The following is a 20,818-nucleotide window of genomic DNA, read 5'->3' on the forward strand; positions in this document are numbered from 1 at the left end:
TGTGATACCCTGACAGAAAAATACAATGATTGAGATACAGCCAAAGCAGAACATTATATTGAGACAGACAGCAAATTCTGATAACATTTAAATCAAATTTTTGACCAGCTCTGAATTTCCTCACCCATACTTTCAAATACATAGTTTAGTTTCTCTCCTAGTTCAGCTATCAAGTTACCATGTCTAAAATATTTGAGAGAAGTAAAATTGACTCATTTTATCGTGTTCATTTTTCACAAAGTTAATTTTACAGTAAATTCTACTCTACCCTAACGTTCATATGGGTCTCTATAAATTTCTCAACATTGCACTGTCAGCCAGTGCTAGTTTAAATAAACTGATAGCACTCATTCATGTAACCACAAATTAAATATGACCCAGAATAGGCGTGGCCCAGATTCTTGGCACTTTAAATTCTATCGCACTTTTGCGGTTTTCGCCTGCACATTAAATTTTAGAGGTGGTTGTCCAATTCGCTGGCTCTTGTCATTTGAATGTTGGATTTACTTCACGAACAAATGTACTGTGATTGAGGCTAGATTAAAGAGCACCAAGTCCGACCAAATCTGACCCTGTTCTAACTGGTGGATCAGTTGTTTGAGTTAGCTTTAAGTGAGTTTCAGTGAAGTTTCTTGGCCTTTGGTTAGTTTCAATGTGAGAGTGAGGATCTCCACCAGAGTATGGCTTCGTGTCTGTATTATCTGTTTTGTGGTCGCTGCTACTGTTGTCTGTCGGAGAATGAGAAAATTGCATTGTCTATCAGCAATCAAATTGACAAAGACACAAAGCAGCTGAAACAGAAGCAAATGAGAGAACTCAAACTCCTAGTTTTAGGTAAGTGGAGAATCAAGCACCTTGGTGCAGTATCTCTTTTTCACCATGAATTTAAAACAGTTTCATTTATTCACTTATTCATGAATAACACTGCTTCATATTTTATCAGAGTTAAGCAATGTCCATTGAGCTTTTTTTCTTTCAGAAGGGAGGGAGGAGTTTGTCAAAGTTTTACTGCATTTTAAAATGGAACATAAGGCATAATCTTCAGATTTTAGATTTTCACCTTGCAGTTGAGATAACTTTGCATTTCTGTTGCAAAAAATCTCTATGTTGGGGGGGGGGGGAATGTTCGAGCACAATTAGCCTCCAAGGCTAGGGCCTTCCATTTCTGTCCATTGGTGGTCCCTTCATATCCTATCACGCTGGCACAGTGGTTAGCACTGCTGCCTCACAGCGCCAGAGACCCGGGTTCAATTACTGTCTCGAGCAACTGTGTGTGTGTAGTTTGCACATTCTCCCAGTGTCTGCGTGGGCTTTCTCTGGGTGCTCCAGTTTCCTCCCACAGTTCAAAAATGTGCAGGTTAGGTGAATTGGCCATGGTAAAATTGCCCATAGTGTTAGGTGAAGGGGTAAATGTAGGGGAATGGATCTGGGCGAGTTGCTCTTCGGAGGGTTGTTGTGGAAGGGTCGAAGGGTGTGTTTGCGCACTGTAAGTAATCTAATCATCCAAGATGCAATCCCGACATGGCAAACAGGAGTAATTGTAACATCATCCTTAAATCAGCTATGAATAAAGGTGTCACACAGAGAGAGGAAGACATACAAATTGGCATTTATTTTGCAGATTTCAGTCTCTTCAAAAGTGCTTTACAGTCAATGAAGTACTAGAGTCAGCATGGAAACAGACCCTTTGGTCCAATTCATTCATGCAGACAGATATCCTAAATTAATCTAGTCCCATTTTCCCACCCTGGGAAAAAGACCTTGGCTATTCACCCTGTCCATACCCCTCATGATTTTATAAACCTCTACAGGGTCACCCCTCAACCTCTGACCCTCCAGGGAAAGTAGGCCCAACCTATTCAGCTCTCCCTACAGCTCAAACCCTCCAACTCTGGCCACACCCTTTTAAATCTTTCTGCACAATTTCAAGTCTAACATCTTATAGCAGGGAGACCAGGATCGAACACAATATTTCAAAATTGGCCAAATCAATGTCCTGTACAGCTGCAACATGACATCCCAACTCTTATACAATCAGTTATGCTATAACGCGATAGTTCCTTTTTTGTGCAATCCTATGTCATAAGAAAATTGTGTAATAGCAGCACTATTCAAACTGATCGGGCCAGAATCACATTATAACCAACACATGCTTGAAAATTTCATGCTTTAGAAACAGTGTCTCCAGTTTGCCAATCGTGGCATAGTGAAATGCACGTTATAGCAGAACAACCTGTACTCAGTGCACTGACCGATAAATGCAAGTGTATCAAATGCTTTCTTATGCTGTCTACCTGCAACTCCACTTTCAAGGAACTATGAACCTTCATTCCAAAGTCTCTTTGTTCAGCAAGGCTCCCTAGGGTCCTACTATTAAGTATATAATTCCCACTCCATTTTGCCAAAATGCAGCACCTCACATTTATCTAAACTAAACTCCATCTGCCACTTCTCAGCCCATCAGTCCATCTTATCAAGGTCCATTTAGAGTCTGAGATAACCTTTTTCACTAACTACTACATCAGCAATTTCGGTATCATCTGCAAACTTACTAACCATTCCTCCTAAAATGACATCCAAATCATTTATATCAATGACAAAAAGCAGTGAACCCAACAATGGCCCTTATAGCACACTGCTGATCACAGGGCTCCAGCCCAAAAAACAACCCTCCACCACCACCGTCTGTCTCCTACCTTCAAGTCAATTTTGTACCCAAATGGCAAGGTCTACTTGGATTCCATATGATTGGCTAATCAGTCTAACATATAGAATCTTGTAAAATGACTTGCTAAAATCCGTTTGGAGCATGTCTATCGCTGTACCTTAATCCAACTTCTTTGTCACTTCTTCAAAGAAACTTAACTTAGTGAGACACGATTTCCCATGCACAAAGCCATATTGACAATCCCTAATCAGTCCTTGCCTCTCCAAATGCATGTTCTTCAGAATCGCCTCCAACAACTTACCCACTACTGATGTCAGGCTCACCGATCTGCAGTTCCCTGTCTTTTTATTAACCACCCTTCTTAAATAATGACACCACGCTAGTCACCCTCCAGTCTTCCGGCACCTCACCTGTGGCTATCAATGATAAAAGTATCTCGGCAAGAGGCCCAGCAACACTTCCATAAATTCGCACAAAGTTCTGGGATACATTTGATCAGATCCTGAGGACTTACCCATCTTTATGTATCTTGAGACATCCAGCTCCTACTCTTTAGGAATATGGACATGTTTCAAGATATCACTCTTTATTTCTCCAAGTTCTATAGCTTCCATATCCTTCTCCACAGTAAATACGGAGTCAAAAATACTCATTTACAATCTCATCCATCTCCTGGGGTACCACACATTGACAACCTTTGTGACCTTTCAGGGGCTCTATTTTCTCCTGAGTTACCCTTTTGCCTGTAATGTATTTGTAGAATCTCATTGAGAATGGGGCGGATGGGTTCTGCTTGAGAAAGGAGTCACGAGATATTTACTCCGACTTTACTCCCATTTCCGATATATTGTCTGAAAGACTGGCACCTGCTCCACCAATACTGTACAATCCAGCAGTAGATGGGTTGTTAGGTAGATTGGTAGTACTTTAAAAAACTGCCTTGTGGTATCCAGGGATATGAACATTTTGTGGATTAGCCATGGTAAATGGTGAAGAGGGTGGGGGTGAACATGGAGGAGGTCTGGGTGGGATACTCTTCAGAAGGTTGGTGCAGACCCAATGGGCCAACTTTCCACAACTGTAGGGATTCTGTGATTCTAACTTACCATCAGGGGCAGTGCAAGAATGATCCAAATAGAGGAGAATAGGAAGAGAGGGACAGTATTCCATTAGAATAGAGTTAGAAGGAGAAATAATGCAGTCCAACCTCACAACACCCAACTCTTTCTGAACGTTTCAAAGGTGTTGGTGGACACTGACTGCTGTCTCTCTAAGGACACGCAGGCACAAATGTAGCAATGGAGGAAGGGCAAGCATTTGAGACTCAGCTGTTCTTAATAACTGCTGATCATTGCCATTAATTGGCCTTTTAATTATCTTGGCAGGTCAGGCAGCACCCAAGGAGCAGGAGAATCGACGTTTCGGGCATGAGCCCTTCTTCAGGCTCATGCCCAAAACATCAATTCCCCTGCTCCTTGGATGCTGCCTGACTTGCTGCGCTTTTCCAGCAACACATTTTCAGCTCTGATCTCCAGCATCTGCAGTCCTCACTTTCTCCTTTTAATTATCTTAATTGGTTTAGGTAGAATTCATCAAAACCCTACCATGTGGAAACAGGCCAATCAGCCCTACAGGTCCACACCAATGCTCCAAAGAGTATCCCATCCAAATCCATTTCCTTACCCAATTACTCTACATTTACCCCAACCTAATGCACCTAACCTACACAATCCCTGAACACTATGGGCAATTTTAGTCTGAAAATGTGTTGCTGGAAAAGCGCAGCAGGTCAGGTAGCATCCAAGGAACAGGAGATTCGACGTTTTGGGCATGAGCCCTTCTTCAGGCTTATGCCCGAAACGTCGAATCTCCTGCTCCTTGGATGCTGCCTGACCTGCTGCGCTTTTCCAGCAACACGTATTACAGCTCTGATCTCCAGCATCTGCAAACCTCACTTTCTCCCCAATTTTAGTCTGGCCAATTCACCTAACCTACACATGTTTGGATTGTGGGAGGAAACCGGAGCACTTGGAGGAAACTCTGGCAGACACGGGGGCAGTTGCCCGAGGCTGGAATTTAACCTGGGCCCTGGCACTATGAGGCAGCAGTGGTAACCACTGAGCAACTGTGCTGCCAGAAGTAATTTCTCTCCAAATTTGGCTGACAGAGAAAAGGCCCAGGGCCAGAGATGCTGCTGACAAACCAGTACACTGATCAGTGGTGTAAAATTATACACTCACCCATAGGATATCAAACCTACAGCTCAGTGAGCAAACATATACACTAAATACAGGAAGTAGTGTTCAACAAGGATCACTTGAGGTTGGAATCTGCTCATTGTGTTTACCCCGATATTAATCTTTGCATAATTACTGCAAAGGAACTATGGAGTGTTAGGAAAGAAACACAGGTTAGCTACATAGACAGCAAAGGAGTGCTTGGTAAGAGAGAATACAGAGAGATTAAAATAAAAGCAAAGGAAAACAATTAAGGCAAAGAGAGACTAAGAGAAAACCCTCCCTATTCATATACCCATCCAAATGCCTCTTAAATGTTGCAATTGTACCAGCCTCCACCACATGTTTTAAAATAATCTAACAAAGCAGTAACAGTGACATTACAACATATTGTTAATAATTCATCAGAAAATGATGTAACACCAGATCACTAATACATGACAGGTGTCATTCCTAGAATAAAGATATTGAAGGATTTATAGATATTTTCTAATCCACCTGTTTACAGATGGTATGACACACCTCTGGAGCAAGTGGGACTTGAACCTTAGCCTCTCTGGTGCAAAGGTAGCTACAACATCAGTGATAGGAAGAACTGTAGAATCCCTGCTAAAGAAAAGGATAAAAGAACATCCAGAAATAAGAAATACAATATGAATAGACAGAACGAATTTCAAAACAAAAAAACCTCGCTAGATTATATTTGTTTATTCAATATTGTTTTTAATAATGGATTAACTTTAATATTAACTATTCATTTCATTAATTTTTGAGGTAAGAATAGAGAAACAAGCTAATGGTAATGGTACATTTCAGTTATCTAGATTTTCAAAAGGCCTTTGATAAAGTCCCCACTACAAACTAATGAATAAGGTGAAAGAAGATGCACAGAACGGATTGTTAGCTGGCTTCAATCAGAGACAGAATAAATTGAGTTGTTCATAGTGGCAGAAGGTGGGAACTGCTGCTCCAAGGAGAATCAGACCTGGGATTACTGTTACTTCTGTTATGCTGTTATATTAATCATTTGGACTTTGGAATCAAAAGCACAAATGCTATATTCATGGATAACACCACATTTGGGGGTCAGAGTCTAAATTGTGGATAGATGCAACAAAGTGCTGGAGAACATGAACAATGGGCAATTAATTGCCACATGAGGTTCAGCACAGTTAAATGTGAGGTGATATATTTCATAGGAAGAATAGGGAGCTCATGTATCATTTGGAACGTTCAGATCTCGGTGAGGTAGAGGAGCAGAAGAATCTTGGAGTGCAAATTCATCAATCCTGAAGGTAGCATTACATTTTAGCAAGACCATGATGAAAGTCAAACCAACAAGAAGCCTTCATTTCGAGAGGAATAGAATTGAAAAGCATGGTAGCTATGCTAAATCCATATTGAACATTTGCTAGATTAAGTTTAGAATCGTGCATGTAGTTCTGGTCATCATATTATAAAATAATAGAGGCACTGAAAATTGTCCAAGGGAGAGTCAGAAAGATGACCCCAAAAACGTACAGGGATGTGCATCAGGAAAGGATTGACAGCTGGGTTACTTTACTCTTGAGGAAAGAATACTGAGGGATGATCTAAGAGATATCTTTTAAATTATGAAAATATTTTGACAAGAATGCAAACTGAGGGAATGTTTCAGCATGTGGTTATGAGCGTGTCGGGAGGCCATCCACATTAAACACTCACCAAGAAATCCGAGGGGATGTTTAAAAAAAACATTGTCCAGAAGGTTGTGGGAAGGTCAGGCTCAGTGCCAGAGGAAGTGTTAATGTGGTGAACGTAGTTATATTTAAGAGGAAATTAACCAAATTCCTCTGCTGTTGCTGGATCAGAATCTTGAAATTCCTTCCCTACTGCCATTGTGAGTCTACCCATAGCACATGGACTGCAGCAGTTCAAGGCGGCAGCTCACCACCATCTCCTTAAGGGTAACTAGGCATGGGCTACAAATGCTGGCCCAGCCAGTGATACCCACATCCCACAGAGGAATAAAAAACAAAGTACACGGTAAGAAGGAAACAGAGGGCCACAGTGGTAGCTTTAGATAAGAAAGATGGCAGGTGGCCTGAATGTATCATAAACAACAGATGGACTGAATGGCCTGATTCTCTACCAATGTAATCCCATATACAAGAAAAACATAGAATGGCTGCAAAGTAATAAAAAGCCTAATTGTTAAAAAGATAATTTGTTTTGGCTCTATCACCTCTGAATGATTTTGACTCAATCCGAGGTGTGTTTCTGTAAGAGGTCTCTGATACTTCACATTTCATGCCTGAGCATGGGCAGTGAAACTAGAAATAGGTTGCAATTTGATCCGAGGACGTTTTGCAGTGAAGCAGGAACCTACCCTTACCCAAGGCTCATATGCACTTCCCAGCAGGGAAGTGGCAAGGGTCAGAGACAGTGATGAGGAACACGTGCCTGCGCCAGTAAGTAATTGCTTCACGTAAATGTCTTTAACTCCATTAGTATCACACTCAGCTACCTGCTTTCTTTTAATAACTTGAGGGAACACAATGCAGTTTAACAGGTTCTCTTGTTATGTACTTGTTTGAAAACACAGTGTACTGGCTGCCTTCCATCAGCCTTGAGCACTGGTGGAACTTCCTGGCAGCTGAAATAAATGCTGTAAATTCCTGCTACCATTTCCTTGAGACATTATTTGAATCTTTTGTCGTGCAAGTATAAATTTGTACAATACATTTTGCTAACGTAACATAATAAGCATCCAGTTTGAAAACCTACATCTTCGACAATCAACAAAAATTGAAAGTACAGTGAAATTGCAATGAGTCTAAATTAAATAACCTCAAACTCCAGCTGCAGCATCTTGTTAACCATTGTTGCAGACGAAAGGGGAATAAATGATAAACCAAAGTTCTGGATAACTAGTAACTCTACATTAACAGAACTGGCGTCAGCTTTTCATAGGACTACAGCAACCACTTGGAATGGAGTTAAGTCACGCTGAAGTGCAAACTCTGTGAGAAAGTTAAAAGCGTTGCTGGTTGGTGACAAAGTGAATTAATTATAACAAATGGAAAAGTGGCGCTGTAAAGAACAAAGTGGACATTGCTGAAGAGTGGGAGATTCCACCATTAGGTTTGAAGGTCATTCTGAAGACTAGAACAGTTTGACAAGGCAGCATTAGACTCAAGTAAAAAGTGAGGTCTGCAGATGCTGGAGATCAGAGCTGAAAATGTGTTGCTGGCTAAAGCACAGCAGGTTAGGCAGCATCCAAGGAACAGGAAATACGACGTTTCGGGCCAGAGCCCTTCATCAGGATGAAGGGCTCTGGCCCGAAACGTCGAATTTCTTGTTCCTTGGATGCTGCCTAACCTGCTGTGCTTTAACCAGCAACACATTTTCAGCATTAGACTCAAACAGTTATACAACACAGAACCCACGTCTGTGTCGAGCTACAAACACCAACTACACTAATACCATTTGTCTGCACTTGGTCCAGAGCTCACTTTTCCATATTTTAAATGCTCGTTCAGGTGCTTCTTAACTGTTGTGAGAGAACCTGCCTCTACTACCCTCTGAGTGAACAGCCTTTTTCTCAGATTTTCTCTTATTCCTGATGAAGGGCTTATGCTCGAAACGTCGAATTCTCTATTCCTGAGATGCTGCCTGGCCTGCTGTGCTTTGACCAGCAACACATTTGCAGCCTTTTCCTCAGGTCTTCTCAAAACTACTTATTCATCCCTTTGAACTTATGCCCTTTGGTCTTAGACATGTTTATCATGGGTGATAGATTGAGATCTATCCTGTCTAAGCCTCTTCGAATTTTCTATACCTCAATCAATTCCCACGAACCCCCTCAACTACTCGTGCCACACCCTACCCTCAGCATCCTCTGCTCCAAGGAAAACAAACCCAGCCTATATGGTCTATCTTCCTAACTGAGATTTTACATCCCAGGAAACATCTTGGTAAATCTCCTGTGCTTCCTCTCCAAACCCATGTGGCATTTTATAAATAGAATGGAAATTTGGAAATAGAACCTGTCTGACTCAAGATTTGAATACATACAGACTCTAACCTCACACCTTTAATGCATTGTCTGAGTTGAGATGTCACTTTTTTATATAAAACCTTGCTGTCTTGGGAATGTGACCTGAAAAAGTTCTGGGATTTGCATATTAATGATTCAAAACCTGCAACCCATTCTAAAAGATGAATGACTTAACAGCAGTCTAGGTTTGTTCAATATATCATACAGTTGCACGACACTATGATCTTGTGCTAGAAATTCTATGTCTTATGATCCTGCCCCACTAGTTATCTAATAAAGGAGCAGTGCTCTGAAAGCTCGTACTTCCAAATAAACCTGTTGGATTGTAACCTGGTGGTGTGTGATTTTTAACTTTGTCCACTCCAGTCCAACACTGGCACCTCCACATCATAGAAATTCAAAGACTAAGAAAGTACCACATGAGCAAAGATTGATAATAATGCAAAGCAACCACTGATGGCTTTAAATTCTAAGCCACTTAGGCAGGTGACTTAGAATTGTGTAAAAGAGAAAGCAGAACTTGAGAAATTACAAACACCTACATAGAATGCTGGAGAAAGTCAGCAGGTCTGGCAGCATCTTTGGAGAGAGAAACAGAATTAATGTTTCGTGTCTAGTAAGACTCCTTTTCCACAGAACAGTTCTGAAGCCGCAGCCGTGCCTACACCCACCAGTCTTCAGCTGCTCCCATTTATTATGTGTCATCTTGTCCAGTAAGAGAGAGGGAAGAGTGTCAGTGAGTGACTCATAATGATGCTCTTGGCTGACTTAGATTTAAATGGAAGCTGTGAGATGTGAGGGTGAGGCTTACAGAGAGTGAAGAGAATGGGCAAGCTAGTCATGAGTCCAAATAGCCAGATGCTGTGCAAATGGAGGTGTGGTGCATCACTTAGTGGGTGAGGTTGGTGTTGTGGTGATTGGACAGTGAGTTTGAAAATGCATTCAGTTGACCTTAATTACTTGTGTGAGGTCACTGAATTTTTCTGGCATTATGGACATGTCCTTGACGTCAGACTCCTCACGTTGAACTTTGTGGGTATCTGCTCCCATTCCTGCCTACAGGCTCCTGATGAAACACGATCTTTATTCTCTTCCACGAAGGCCTCCATAACTGGATTACAGAAACCTGGGAGAACTCTGTGACCTGCTTCATTGAGCCTCTTCCCTTTAAGAAGCATTTTCAGGGAACATCCCAATTCCTGCCACTGCTGGAGTACAACCCCACTTGAAAAGGTGGGCCTTGTCACAATCACAGACACAGCTCTATGTTTGAATGCTACCTGCATTGCTTTGATTGGATGCAGGGTAAGAAAGCATTGCAACCCCTGTTTTCACAAATGGGTCATATCCAATTTTTAGCCCTTAGAGTATAATGCAAATCTTATGTGCAAGTCAATTGTATTTACTTTAGCTAGTGATGTATCTCATTAGTCTGTATATTTATGCAGTGAGCGATGTCTATTGGATGCAGTAGGTAAATTGAATTTCAAATAAATTAACCTCATTTGTTAACTTTAGAACGTTGATCAGAAATGATCATTTGGCATTTTGTGTACCTAGAACTTGAAGGAGGAAAAGAACCAAAGAAATAGATATTTTCCAATCTACTTGTTCAGAGAGGTTATTACTCAGATGGCTGGATAGCTGGTTGTGACAAAGAGTGATGTTAACAGTGTGGTCCACACCACTGAAGTTACCATGAAGGAGTGACTTTCTCAACCTCTCCCCTCGTTTGAAGCGTAGTGACCCTCAGATTAAACCATCACCAGTCATCTCTCTCTGATGAGAAAACAGCCCAAAGGTTTGGTTTGACAATGGTAATGTTATCCTTATTAGACACCTCAGGAGCAGGTGGGCTTGAATTTGGGACTTCTAGGTCAGATATATGGACACCATGACTACACACAAGAACCTTCACAGTGACCAAAGCAGCATCAGAAATCTCTTTAAAATGTTTTACATGAATTTGCTGTGAAGGAAGGTGGTATGTTCTGCTGCCTCAATATGAGACAATCATTAGTATATTTTGCTGCTCTATAATTGGGCACTATGTTACCCACAAAACACTGAAAGTTGCACTCATTTCCTTTGTTGTGGTTCTGCTCGCCGAGCTGGAAGTTTTTGCTGCAAACGTTTCGTTCCCTGGCTAGGGAACATCATCAGTGCGGTGGGAGCCTCGTGTGAAGCGCTGCTTTGATGTTTCTTCCGGTATTTATATTGGTTTGTTCTTGCCGCTTCCGGGTGTCAGTTTCAGCTGCAGTGATTTGTATCTGGGGTCCCAGTCGATGTGTCTGTTGATGGATGTTCTTGCCGTTTCCGGGTGTCAGTTTCAGCTGTAGTGGTTTGTATATGGTGTCCAGGTCAATGTGTCTATTGATGGAGTTTGGGGATGAATGCCATGCTTCGAGGAATTCTCTGGCTGTTCTCTGTCTGGCTTGTCCTATGATAGTGGTGTTTTCCCAGTCAAATTCATGTTGCTGGTTGTCTGAGTGTATGGCTACTAGAGATAGCTGGTCGTGTCGTTTTGTGGCTAGCTGATGTTCGTGGATGCGGATTGTTAGCTGTCTTCCTGTTTGTCCTATATAGTGTTTTGTGCAGTCCTTGCATGGTATTTTGTAAACTACGTTAGTTTGGCTCATGCTGGGTATTGGGTCCTTTGTTCTAGTGAGTTGTTGTCTGAGCGTGGATGTTGACTTGTGTGCTGTTATGAGTCCTAAGGGTCGCAGTAGTCTGGCTGTCAGTTCTGAGACACTCCTGACGTATGGTAGAGTGGCTAGTCCTTTTGGTCCCAAACTCCATCAATAGACACATTGACCTGGACACCATATACAAACCACTACAGCTGAAACTGACACCCGGAAACGGCAAGAACATCCATCAACAGACACATCGACCGGGACCCCAGATACAAATCACTGCAGCTGAAACTGACACCCGGAAGCGGCAAGAACAAACCAATATAAATACCGGAAGAAACATCAAAGCAGCGCTTCACACGAGGCTCCCACCGCACTGATGATGTTCCCTAGCCAGGGAACGAAACGTTTGCAGCAAAAACTTCCAGCTCGGCGAGCAGAACCACAACAACGGATACCCGAGCTACAAATCTTCAATCAGATTTTACTCATTTCCTTTTCCAATTCACTTCTAGTTTTGATATTTGGAGCATCAGCTTGGATTTTATGTTCTGGACTCAGAGGCAAAAGTGTAACCAAATGGGTCACAGTTGGCTAGTCTGGGGTTTTTTATCCACTTGTAGTTGAGCTGCCAATGAGCTATGTTTTTAAATGGAATCACATTGGTTCATCACTTTGCATCACGTATTTCAGACAATCCTGCTGTTTTTATTGTTTTTTTTGGTGCCTACACACAATTAATGATTCCATTTCATAGTTTGCCATAATTTGCGTTGTACACTTGACATTGAGAATGCTAATCTAACACAACAAACCCTTCGCTAAGATTTTGATTCTGGGCTGGTCACCCGGGATCGCAGAAATAAAGGGCCATATATCTCAATCCTCACCATGACAGAAAGACTCTTAATAATTATAGAGTAAAAAGTGAGGTCTGCAGATGCTGGAGATCAGAGCTGAAAATGTGTTGCTGGTTAAAGCGCAGCAGGTCAGGCAGCATCCAAGGAACAGGAAATTCGACGTTTCGGGCAAAAGCCCTTCATCAGGAATGAGGAAAGTGTGTCCAGCAGGCTAAGATAAAAGGTAGGGAGGAGGCTTGGGAGAGGGGTGATGGAGATGTGATAGGTGGAAGGAGGTCAAGGTGAGGGTGATAGGCCGGAGTGGGGTGGGGGCGGAGAGGTCAGGAAGAAAATTGCAGGTTAGGGGGGCGGTGCTGAGGGCAGTAATAATTATACTCTTATAGCTCTATAGCTTTGGCCTCCTCACACAACATTGTACCTTTCCAAGTGGACACAGCAGGCTAGAGACATGCACCAAGGTCTGGACTTCCCTGAACTTCCATTCCCTTTGCCTTCCATCAACAAACACCACCTTTTCTGGCCATGTCTTTCCAATGTCAGCTTGTCTCTTAAACCAGGGACTCACCGTGTAGCAAATTTGTGTGCAGGATGATACAACAGAACAATGCACTGCTCGTCGCAGCCGCTTTTGGCTGTTTTCTGTGATCTGTTACAATTGAGGATTCTAATTTGTACCTCACTGTCTCTTTTAAACCAGGCACTGGAGAAAGTGGCAAGAGCACATTCATCAAACAGATGAGAATCATCCATGGGTCTGGATACTCAGAGGAAGACAGAAAAGCATTTGCAAAGTTGGTCTTTCAGAACATTATCACTGCAGTACAGTCCCTTATCAGAGCTATGGACACATTGAATATACAATATCAGCTGCAGGAGAATAAGGTGAGAATAAAAGGATTGATGTTAAAAAATTGGCAAATGTAAGTTTTTAAATTTTTGATTGTTCTGTTTTGGGATTGGATTGCCTGTTTTATGTATTGTGTAAAGACTATTCTGTCCTTGCCTAAACAATACTATTACTAAGGAAGTAAAACCAATTACTGCAGATGCTGGAAACCAGATTCTGGATCAGTGGTGCTGGAAGAGCACAGCAGTTCAGGCAGCATCCAACGAGCAGCGAAATCGATGTTTCGGGCAAAAGCCCTTCATCAGGAATGAAGGCAGTGAGCCGGAAGCATGGAGAGATAAGCTAGGGGAGGGTGGGGGTGGGGAGAGAGTAGCATAGAGTACAATGGGTGAGCACAAAGGAGATGAAGATGATAGGTCAGGGAGGAGAGGGTGGAGTGGATAGGTGGAAAAGAAGCTAGGCAGGTTGGACAAGTCCAGACAAGTCATGGGGAGAGTGCTGAGCTGGAAGTTTGAAACTAGGATGAGGTGGAGGAAGGGGAAATGAGGAAGCTGTTGAAGTCTATGTTGATGCCCTGGGGTTGAAGTGTTCCGAGGCGGAAGCTGAGGTGTTCTTCCTCCAGGCATCTGGTGGTGAGGGAGCGGCGGTGAAGGAGGCCCAGGACCTCCATGCCCTTGGCAGAGTGGGAAAGGGAGTTGAAATGTTGGGCCACAGGGCGGTGTGGTTGATTGGTGCAGGTGTCTTCGAGATATTCTCTAAAGCGCTCTGCTAGGAGGCGCTCAGTCTCCCCAATGTAGAGGAGACCGCATCGGGAGCAACAGATACAATAAATGATATTGGTGGATGTGCAGGTAAAACTTTGATGGATGTGGAAGGCTCCTTTAGGGCCTTGGATAGAGGTGAGGGAGGAGGTGTGGGCACAGGTTTTACAGTTCCTACGGTGGCAGGGGAAAGTGCCAGGATGAGAGGGTGGGTGGCAGGGGAAAGTGATGAAGGGCTGCGCGAAACGTCGATTTCGCTGCTCGTTGGATGCTGCCTGAACTGCTGTGCTCTTCCAGCACTACTGATTCAGAATACTATTACTAATACTAGCCCAAAAATAATAGTGGGGGTGAATTTCTAGGTTTTAAAGCAACTGCCTGGAAACTTTAAAATTAAAATACTGCAGATTATGGAAAATGGAAATAAAAACAGAAAATTCTAGGAAACCTCAGAGATCTGGCAGGATCTTTGGGGAGAGAAAGAGAGAGAGGGAGAGAGAGAGGAAAACATGTTGAGGGTGATGTCAACCTTCTATAGCACTTTGTTTTATTCCTGAGAAATTCGTCAACTTCACCGATCGGGAAAGCACAAGCAAAACAATATTGGCACAATGCTACAATCCACAATCCACAATTTATTGAAATAATGCTGTGAAAAGTTCTGTACTTTCTGTGTTTGCCGGTAAGGTTCTATGAGCTTTGAAAATCAGCAGGAACCTTTTGTATGCTTTCGGAATTAGAAGAGTGTTTCAAACAAAAGTAAAGTGAATGGCATAAAGACCAAAGAAGCTCATTTTAGTACCTTATCTGTCAGAAGCACCAGAAGTAGCAGTTTGAACTATCACAGAAACATCTCAGACTGCCCTATATAATGAGTATTTTCAGTGTAGGTAATAAGGCAGCCACTGTCAGTATTCACCAGACAGGAAATAGTGAATTAATAATTTGTTTTTGGTTTCATTTGAAAGAGGAGTGTTGGCCAGACACCAGGAGAACTGGTTGCCGATTCTAAAAAATCTCATGGAGCTATTTGAACGTTCACCTGAGAAAGGCAGATAGTAGCTCGGCACACTGAGTTGGCTAAAGGACCAGACCTTCCTCTCCCCCCTCAACTCCAACATTATAATGTCTCAATATTCAGCAGTTTAATTTACAGATGCCCTCGCTAATGGAATCCATCAAGCTGTTCATTGCCAATGTTTATATAATGTATGATCTATACGATGCACAACAGCACCTGCCAATGTTGTTTCGACAGTCCCTCACATCCCAATAACGTCTCCATCAAGAGGGACAAGAGCACTTCAGAAACTCCATCATCCCCAGGTTACACTCACCCAGCATTCTTCCTGTTCCTTTATTGGGGTTGGTCACTGTCCTGGAATCCTTTGTCTGGCACCATCTTTGGAGAGTCATTACCATCAGCACTGGGTGGTTCAGTGGTTCATATGGAGAAGGACCATCAGCACACTGTCAGGGCAACTACAGTCAGCAATAAACAAGGCCTTCACAGTAAGGCCCACATCCTCAAAATCATTTTGTTTTGAAAGTTCAGCATTTTGATTCATAGCACAGGTTCCTTGATAAAATATTAGAATGTTTTCTTAAACATTTGGAATGAATAATGTACCATTAAAGATGTGACTTTTCACTGCAGAATGTATCTATAAACAAGAGGTAGTTAGAAAAAGGAGGAAGATGAGGTCAGGGAACCTCAGTGACAAAAGGCAATTTTGTTTCAATATTAAATTGTATGTGCAACAAGGAACAGGATCCTGACAGAAATATTATCTGTTTGGCAGAATGAAGTAATTTCTCAGACTAAATTATTTTCTTGCCAGACAATCTCAAGTAGATAATCCCACACCATATATATCCTCGATCTGCTTTTGCCAGTAAAGTGTATTAGTTCAGGTAGCCAGCATTTGTCAGCTGTGACAACAAGCAGCATGGAAAGGGAGATAGAAAGGGAAATATTTCATTTGAGACTTATTCATAAAGTATGTCTCTTATAAGTTCTATACAGGAACAGTGAGGCTTCAGAAATCACATTATAGGAGAGAAAGCCATTCTTGCTTCACTTCTGAATTATTCCATTCAGTAAGAACGATTGTGATGGAGACTATGGAAAGATAAAATACTTAACATCCTGAAAGGTTGTCAGTGTTCTGGAACCAGACAGTGTTGATGTCTCTCTTCCATGCTCACTTATACTAAACGTAAAATATCTTCATTCAAAGATCAAGACATTACTTTGTGTTATGGTCCAATGAACCTTTTTGGTATTTTTTTTACACTTGTGAATGTCAAAACTGGGAATGGAACACTTTCCAAAGTTAGCATTAAGCACTCCCCAACTGAAATGGTTATGGTACAGTTTGAGGCATGCTCTGTACAATATACCGAGCAATAAATCTGTTAGCATATGTGGAGAGTGAAACAGTTAACATTTCAGGGAAACCCTGTTGATGGTGTGGAAGATGGGAGTGATTAAACAACAAGATGCACTGCAGAATTCACTGAGGCTCTGCCAACTGCACCTCTCAAAACCACAACCATTTCTTTCAACAAGGACAAGAACAGCAGATACAGGGGAACACCACCACTTGCAAGATCCCCCAAGCTACTCACCATCTTGACTTGGAAATACGTCACTGTTCCTTCACCAATTCCATTAATGCTTTCCAAATACTCTATTTTCTTGTCTTTCATAATGCTGTAGAATTTACCCCACTATTGTTAGGCTAACTGATCTATAATCCTCTGCTTTTTCTCTTTCTCCTTGTTTTGATTAGTGGGGCTACATTTGCCATCCTCCAGTCACAGGAACTGCTCCAGATTCTATTGAGTTTTGGAAGGTGACAACCAACATATTCAATATTTCCAGGGCCACTTCATTTATCAGTTGCCTCATGATTAACTCCATTAATTTCCCCAGCACAATTTTAGTACTAATTCTGACTGCCTTCAATTTGCCATCTCACTAGACCTTAGGTTTGCTATTTTCTGGAAGGTTACTTGTGCCTTCTTTTCTGAACACAGAAAATGTATTCACTTCTTCTACCATTTCTTTGTTCACCATTACAATTTACCCAGCTTCCAATTGTAAGGATCTTATGTTTGTCTTTGCTATTTTTTTTTCTTTTCACATATTTATAGAAGCTCTTACAGTTCATATGTGCTCTGCAATTTTACCCCCACACTCTCTTATCCCCTCTTGATCAAATTGTTCTTCTCCTTTGCTGAGTTATAAATTGCTCCCAATCCTCCGGTTTGCTGACTTTTCTAGCAATTTTATTTTTCTCCTTCTTGGATCTAATCTCTCCATAATTTACATTGAAAGCCATGGTTGGCCACTATTCATGCTTAGTTAGAGTCATAGGGATGTCCAGCATGGAAACAGACCCTTTGGTCCAACCTATCCATCGTGTTGTCTTAGGAAACCTTTGACAGAAGAAAGAGAGGTAGGATTTTGGAAAAGAACTATTGAGGTCAAGAGTGTAGTACATGTTTAATCCTACCGTATTGAAGCAAGGGGATCAGGAATCAAACTAAACTTGAGAGTGTTGTTGAGTAAAGTGAGCTTTGCACAATTGGAGAAGTTCAGAGTGGCCAAAATATGTTGTGGTATTTGAAACTGAGGATCTTGAAATGTATTTAGACAATCGCAGAGTTTGATACAAACAAAAACAGAAACTATTCGAGAATCTCAGGAGGTCTGGCAACATCTGTGGAAGCAAACAGAATTAATGTTTTGTATCCAGTGATCCTGCTTCAGAACTAGGAGTGGAGTTTGGCCATGGTTAATGTGAGAGGAATATTAGATGTCATAAGGAACAGGACAGAGAGAGCAGGGAGTTTGCCAAAGGGATGTTAGTGAAGGAACCAAATGCTAAGGTATGGTTTAGAACTCAGCAGCAGTGCTGGAATCTCAGGGCATGTGTAGACGTATCAGTGATATTGGAAGAATGCGATTTTGATGAGAGATTGCCAATGGGCTGAAATGTTAAAGTAGCCTATGGTTAACCAGATAGCCAAGCATTGGTTATTGTTCAAAAAAATGACTTTTGAAATTCCTCCCACTAATAACTGTGGAGGATAAAGCAGGAATTTCCAGTTGGTGGGCATGCCAACCTTTACAGGAAACCATTCCTGATAATCCAGTAATGATAATTGTATTGACCATATAGGGAAGGTACATGGTACTAAGAAACATTTCTCTCAAGATATTTGTGAACATGTTGGGTAATTGTTGAAGAATGTAATTATTTAACTACAAATATGTTTTGAATATTTTCTGGTAGTTTAGTAAATAAAAAACTATTTATGAAGATAGTAAAATATTAATTTCATTCAAATATTAATGAAATACAACATTTCAATTTAAACAGAAGGATTCCATTAATTAAAATGGCAATGTTTTATGAGGACTTCTCAAACCCACTCTGTGATACATCATTTTTTTTACCTGCAAGCCAATGGTAACAAAACAAGAAAAAATGCTTATGTCCCTGGTCAGGCAGCATTTGGGAAGGAAAGTGTTTTAATGTGAATTTCAACTTTTTTTTTCCCTAAATTCTTCCCACCTTATTTTATCTCTGCTTCTCAGTGTTCATAGAGTTAATTTCAGCTTAATAATAGATACGATAATTCTCCTTACCTGTTCCTTGTTTTATCTCTCACTGCTTCCCCGAATAAAGCAATTGCATTTGTTACCTTCTAATCCATGGGAACAGTTCTAAAATCTTGGGAATTCTGGAGAATGAACAATGTGCTCACTACCTTTGTATCTACTCTTTGAACACCTGAGGATTTAAACCATCAGCTCCAGAGGATTTGTCATCTTGTTAAATAGTTGATGACAAGAATTTTGAAAATGTTTACTTAACGGTAATCCTGATTTAAATTAGCATTAAACATTCGATTCTGCTTCTAATTACATTAACATTTTGTAGAAATACAGATAAATAGTCTTTGCACACCAGAAATATAGATATGGAATCGGAACTAATTAGAGAAAAAACTCATACAAAATTCATGATATGTACTTTTACTATCAAGTAATCATCATGACCATTCAAATTGTGTTTCACAAACCATTTTGCTTTCAAAATATTAGTTCAGTCCTTTGAGTATAGGAGTTGGGAAATCATCAAGGAGAAAGTGAGTTCTGCAGATGCTAGAGATCAGAGCTGAAAATGTGTTGCTGGAAAAGCGCAGGTCAGGCAGCATCCAAGGAACAGAAGATTCGACGTTTCGGGCATAAGCCCTTCTTTAGGAAGCCCTTCCTGAAGAAGGGCTTATGCCCGAAACGTCGAATCTCCTGTTCCTTGGATGCTGCCTGACCTACTGCGCTTTTCCAGCAACACATTTTCAGTTGGGAAATCATGTTGAGGTTGTACATTGGTGAGATCTCTTCTGGAGTGCTATGTGAAGTTCTGCTCACCCAGTTATAGGAAGAATAATATTAAGCTAGAGAGAGTTCAGAGGAAATTTACCTGCATGTTGCCTGATATGAAAGATTTGAGTTATAAAGAAAGATTGGATAGACTGGTTCTTTTATCACTGGAGCATCAGTGGTTGAGAGGCGACCTTTTTGAGGGTTATAAAATCGTGAGGGGTATAAATAGAGTTAATGGTAAGTATCTTTACCCTTGGATGGGGGATTTCAAAACCAGGGTGCATGTATTTAAGATAAGAGGAAAGAGATTTTAAAAAAAAGACATGAGGGACAAATCTTTTACATGGAAGGTGGTTAGCATATGGAATAAATTCCTGAGCAAGTGACGGATGTGGCACAGTTGCAGCATTTAAAAGACACTTAGGTAAGTTCATGAATAGGAATGGTTTGGAGGGAAATGGGCCAGGATCAGTTAGGTGGGACTAGTTAAGTTTGGGATTATGTGTTCGCCATGGACTGGTAGGACTGTTTCCATGCCATATAACTCCATGACTCTGGCTAATGCTGATTTAACTAAAATTGGTGTTGCTGAAAAACACATGGTGCCAAAGCTTTTTTTTTTGCATTCATCATGGCATTCACAAGAAATACTAACACAGAGGGGAGATAACATTTTATATGTATGAGAAGAGAATGTTGATTAGTTAGAAAGTGGACTATAATTTGTGGAAGTGATGTTGACATTATAGAGGGAAAATGGTTGTTTCATAGCAACCTTTAATGCAGATGTCATTTGTTAGTCAGCACGATTGGGTTCAGTAGTGATCTCCTCAGTGTTGATAAAGCCTAATTGCTATGATGAAGTGTGAATTTTGGGTAAAGGAGTGGAGAATAACTGCTGCCTCTGCATTCCACTGAGCAAGCCTTCAGTAAGGGATTAACATCTAGTAAGGAAAGAAAACATTTCCAGGTGAGGTACCCCCATAGATCCCTACCATATGACAATTCAATCTATTGCTACAAGTGCTATGCACTGTGCTAATACAACAGCCAGCTTCAGAGCCTATGTGTATTACACTGAAGAGCTTATAAAGAAAGCACAGACAAGGAATATGGTGGATTGGGATGAGAGTGATGGGTGAGTAGGGTTTATTTTTGGACAAGTTGACTGTTGAACAGTGGTAGATCTTCAGGTAACTGTTTAGAGTAGTGTAGGGTCATCTCGAAGTTTAATGGGGCAGTGAGTGGTGGGAATGAATTGGTCATTGGTTATACACCCAAACTCAATTTTAATTTCTAAGGAAGTGAATGTGGAAAAGATTCCCCATTGAATCTCAACCTGACAAGGTCCATGGACCAGAATTTCGGC

At 41.3% G+C, this 20,818-nt stretch overlaps 1 protein-coding gene across 1 annotated transcript in view; it reads left to right on the plus strand.

The window, feature by feature from the left end:
* Window positions 1–467: 467 nt before the first annotated feature.
* The window catches only part of LOC132829138 (guanine nucleotide-binding protein subunit alpha-11-like), a 34,771-nt gene continuing 14,420 nt past the window's right edge, over window positions 468–20,818 (plus strand). The window contains exons 1-2 of the mRNA XM_060846466.1: window positions 468–834; window positions 13,138–13,322. Of these exons, the coding sequence (XP_060702449.1) occupies window positions 681–834; window positions 13,138–13,322 (339 nt within the window). The 5' untranslated portion in view covers window positions 468–680. The remainder of the gene's footprint in view (window positions 835–13,137; window positions 13,323–20,818) is intronic.

Source organism: Hemiscyllium ocellatum, chromosome 28 (assembly GCF_020745735.1).
Source record: "Hemiscyllium ocellatum isolate sHemOce1 chromosome 28, sHemOce1.pat.X.cur, whole genome shotgun sequence".
Lineage (NCBI taxonomy): Eukaryota > Metazoa > Chordata > Chondrichthyes > Orectolobiformes > Hemiscylliidae > Hemiscyllium > Hemiscyllium ocellatum.